The sequence below is a fragment of the Pyxicephalus adspersus genome, chromosome 5, assembly GCF_032062135.1.
Source record: "Pyxicephalus adspersus chromosome 5, UCB_Pads_2.0, whole genome shotgun sequence".
Lineage (NCBI taxonomy): Eukaryota > Metazoa > Chordata > Amphibia > Anura > Pyxicephalidae > Pyxicephalus > Pyxicephalus adspersus.
Window position 1 is genome coordinate 133,066,927 of NC_092862.1, and position 4,625 is coordinate 133,071,551.

General features: G+C 37.5%; 1 protein-coding gene across 1 annotated transcript in view; it reads right to left on the reverse strand.

Moving 5' to 3' along the window:
• LOC140332117 (macrophage mannose receptor 1-like) overlaps nucleotides 1-4,625 on the reverse strand; it is a 43,192-nt gene that overhangs the window by 4,956 nt on the left and 33,611 nt on the right. Inside the window, 4 exon segments of the mRNA XM_072413412.1 lie at nucleotides 731-898; nucleotides 1,607-1,723; nucleotides 2,191-2,337; nucleotides 2,767-2,932. Coding sequence (XP_072269513.1) covers nucleotides 731-898; nucleotides 1,607-1,723; nucleotides 2,191-2,337; nucleotides 2,767-2,932 — 598 coding nt within the window.

The window sequence follows — 4,625 nt, forward strand, 5'->3', positions numbered from 1 at the left end:
CCAGTGAATTCTGAATGATTTCAATAGAATCTTAAATGGATGTTAAAATTTAACTGGTACCATGCCTAATGCCCATTGGCAAAACCTGTTTTATTAAATGCAGAGAACAGAATGACGTATGAGGATCTACAAGCAATATCAAAGCGCTATACAAACCTTTTCAGTAAAATGTCACCTTTTGGTGCTCATTGGAGTGTGTCTGAGCTGCAGGTGCTCCTTATATCTCTAAGTGTGGAATACCAACAGCAGCCAATGAGCATTAAAGGAATGAACATATTTAGTGACTAATACTATTTAAAGTGACCTTCCGGCTACAGAGTGGGGCTGATTTATCAAAGCTCTCCAAGACTGGAGAAGATAGACTATCATGGGTTAACCCAAGGAAACCAACAAATTTGGAATGGATCTGGTCGAGGATTGAAAAAATTTGCCAAATAATAACAAATGATTTTAAAAAAATCATTCTTGGTTTGCTGGACTATTAGGATCTCCCCTGATAATTTATCTTTTCCAGTCTTGGACCTTAATAATTTAGATCCAGTGACTTTCACCCCACTTTATAATAGGCAGTAATGTGGAGATGTAGCAAATATGACATGAAAAGCTATGAACGTCTATTTGGGATTCATATGTTCCTTCCAAATATTCATCACACATTTTCTTTTCTGGATATGTTCCCTTATAAAAGTCATTCTGTATTCATCACAGATAAAAGGAAACAATGACTTACTTTTAGGAATTTTACATATGTATCCTTGGTATGTGAAGCACTGATCGTTACTCCAGGTTCCTTTTTTTGAATGAATTGACACACAGTCATAATTTAAATGGTCAGTTGGTTGCCCCTTTTCCCAGTTTACATAATCTATGGGAGTGTTGTCCATCCACAGCCATTTTCCTAAAAGCAAAGATATTTCTGATTAAAAAAAAAATGTCATTCCATCTTTGGAGGTTTTCCTTAATTTGGTCCTCTGTCTATGATAGATCACCCCCCCCCATTTAACATCCCGAGGCTTGCAGGGAACTTCAGATAACCATCAAAACAGCTGCCAAGGTTATCATACAACAATTGGTGAACATGGAGAAGCAATGGTATCCTCTATGCTGCTTATAAATGTCCTCTTTAATTACTGATGGAAGAGGGTAGACTGACATCTAAAAAAGGTTCACATTTCAATTATTTTGGTCTAAAGAATATACTAAAGAATAACTAAAGTGAAATGCAACCTAAAACATTTTCTTTTACCTTTGTGTATAGTGGTAAGGAGTTATAACTACCAAAAGTTTGTTATGTTGTCTGTGTTACCCTGATTTGTGTCCTGGTGACGATTCGCAGTTGGAGGAAGGATGAACAAAACAGGAGTAAATTAAACATCCTTAATAATAAACAAGAAGATTTCCACTGGCTTCCTGTAGTATCTCAGCTACATCTTGCCAATGGTTACACAAGCAGCAGTTGGAATGGAAGTGATTCCAGCCATTCCTAACAACCAATGTACTTGAAATGTCTTAGCTATAGTTTTGCTTCAATAAAAAAATCTTTCACAATTATTAAAATGCCGTATAAGAACATTGGGTCAACAACTTTTTAGATAAAATACTGTACCTTCCACATTCCTAAATAAACCAATCCAAAAGGAGATCCTTTTATCACTGAGCAACTCAATGTGTTCATACACAAACTGTGCTTCATGCTGATCTTCAATGGAAACTATACTTCCTCCTGCAAAGAATCATTCCAAAACAGTGAGTGGCAATGATATTCATTTTCATAAGTTTTTCATACTTCACAGTACTGTATATCCAGACAGATACAACACAAATAATGCAGCTCTGTACTCAATACTTTATATATACTCAAGTATAAGCTAATCTAAAACGTAAGTCAAGGCACAATACCAAATTCAGAAGCTTTGAAATTAGCTTGAAAAGGTATGATGTACGCCCGTGAATGGTCCATGAATGGATATTTTTTGATGTACAGAGATATAACTCCTTTGACAGGTAAAACAGTTCTATTATATGTATATCATTTGTGTATTGAGCTTTATATTAGTTTATCCAAATGGGTTGCATAGCGGCACTGGCTTTATTCATCATGAACTCTACAGGATCTCATGGGGAAATATGCTCATTCCAATAATGGCTGGGATATTAAAGGGAGAACATTTTGATGGCCTTCCTGCTTACCGTGCCGGAGACATTCTATGGAGGCCAGACCCCAGGTTGTGGATTCTGAAGCTTCCAGAAAGTAGCAATGGCCACGAAAAGGAATCCAACTTTTGGACATCTCTGGGCATTTTCCAGGCTTTTGAGGTGGTTCAGAAGGGGCTATCTCTGAAAACATTCAAAAAGAAGTTAGTGCCTTCATGAGAAATAAGATAGCCATTCTGTTATTTTGTCTTACACGTAACACTAAAACAGAAACGCAAATATCATTTTTTAGTATTAACCAATTTTATAGTTTTTACTGGCCAAATAAACAAGACAACCATAAAGAACAGTCTACAGAGTGAGGGTTTAAAGGGTATGGTCATTTCATCTTATCTATTTGGCTTACCCAACCTTCCCGACCCCTATTTGGGTTATATTCTGCCACTGCAGATGCTTCGGTATCTGAATTGGATAAAGAGGCCTTCAGGATCCTGTGACCCAAAATCTTTTTTTCCCTGCCCATATTTACAAAAGCAATACCTGTTTAAGGAGTTTTAGAAAGCATCACTGGCAAAAAGAATGAGCAAATTGCTTTAACTATATCCAACTTACCATTGGCCTGTTTGCAAATTGAAGCATAACTCTCATTACAGGATGAGGTCTTCCATTGGCCATCCGTGTCAACATAAACACAAGCGTTCTTTTCCTTTGGTTCATTGGGAGCCCATCTGGTATAACGCAATTTCCAACCATCAGACCATTTGTACTGCCAATATGTCTAAAAAAATTAGAAAGTAACAACATCATTCTAAAAGCTGTACCATTTACAAAGACAGGCAAGTCCTCAAACACCTACAGAATGTAGCATATCGATATGTATACCAGTGCAAGCTTGAAAGCAAGGATATACTATTTTGTATACATTAATAAATCCTTAACAGAACTGTGCAATTTTAGTTCATCTGCACCATGGCTAAATCTTTGTATAGGGAATGACCCTCCCATTTTATAACAAATAATAAAGGTCTCAGTAACATACCCAAATGCAAATGCCCTATGTATGTATTGACATCATTTGCCCGGCCCCAAATATATACCACAACATATAACTGATTTAACATTGTGACTTGGCTTCCCATTATATGTGGCAGGGGGAATGTACCTAAGACAGTTTAGTCCAAAAAGATGCATTGAATTTTATACTTATCAGCTATTTAATTTTTTTCCATTATCAGTGGATATACAGTAATTTTTATATCAGTTTATGTACACATATTCATAATACAGTAAGACACTACGCCCACTTAAGATCAGCAAAGTTTGAAAGGATTCTGAGCAAAGGACACAATTCTACCAGGGGGGTTGCTTTCAGTGCCAAGGGTTTTGTTTTTAATTTTTCTCTTCCTCAATTTACCTATGCATTGCAAACCTTGGGGGGAAGACTGATTTGTTACCTTCAGTACTGTACATACTAATGAGGGCTGTACTTTGCTGGGCAATGACCACCCTCCCCTGTCGGGTACATTACATGATCCATGACATATGGCCCACTGTCCTCTGTATATCATTATTATTAGACAGTAATTTTATAGCGCCAAGATATTACACAGCACTTTACAAGGGCCGTAGTCATGTCACTAGCTGTTCCTTAAAGGCGCTCAAAATCTTTTGTCCCTACCATAGTCATATGTCTTTTAGTAAAGTCTAGGGTCAACTTTTGGGGCCAAGTAACCTAACTGCATGTTTTTTTGGAACACAGGAGGAAACCAGACTACTGGGATGAAACCCACACAAACACAGGAAGAAAATGCAAACTTCATGTAAATACAGTTAGGTCCATAAATATTTGGACTGAGACAACTTTTTTTCTAATTTTGGTTCTGTACGTTACTAGTGTTGGTGTTCAAATTCTGGTTGTCATTATATATATATTTAACGGTAAGTCATTTGTTAAATATGTAAGATTTGTGTAACTAGCTTTTATTTCTTTACAGGTTATCCACAATGACAGGATAAATCTTATGTCACGTGGGATACCCGGGCACTAAAGGTTAAATGAGTACACGTCTCCCCATTCATCACCTCTAGTACTCTGTGATTGGCTGAGGAAAGGTAAACCCCGATGACAGCTCAAGCATGATCACCAGTCAATCACAGAGCACTAGAGGTGAATGACTAGGGAGACTTGTCCCCATTTAGCTTCTAGTGCCTTGGGATCTCATGGGACTCCTGTGTTCTTGGATAGAGACTCTCTATCCAAGAAAACATACTATACTTACGCTAGGACTGCAAGAGCAATCAGAAGCGGAGCTGTCAGCGGCAGCGGCTTTCAGTTGCTGTTTGTTTGTGGGTTTTTCTGTACGAAGGTTAGTCTTCAACAAGTGAAATGCATGCTCAATTGGGTTCAGATCAGGTGACTGACTTGGCCATTCAGGAATATTCCACTTCTTTGCTTTAATAAACTCCTGGGT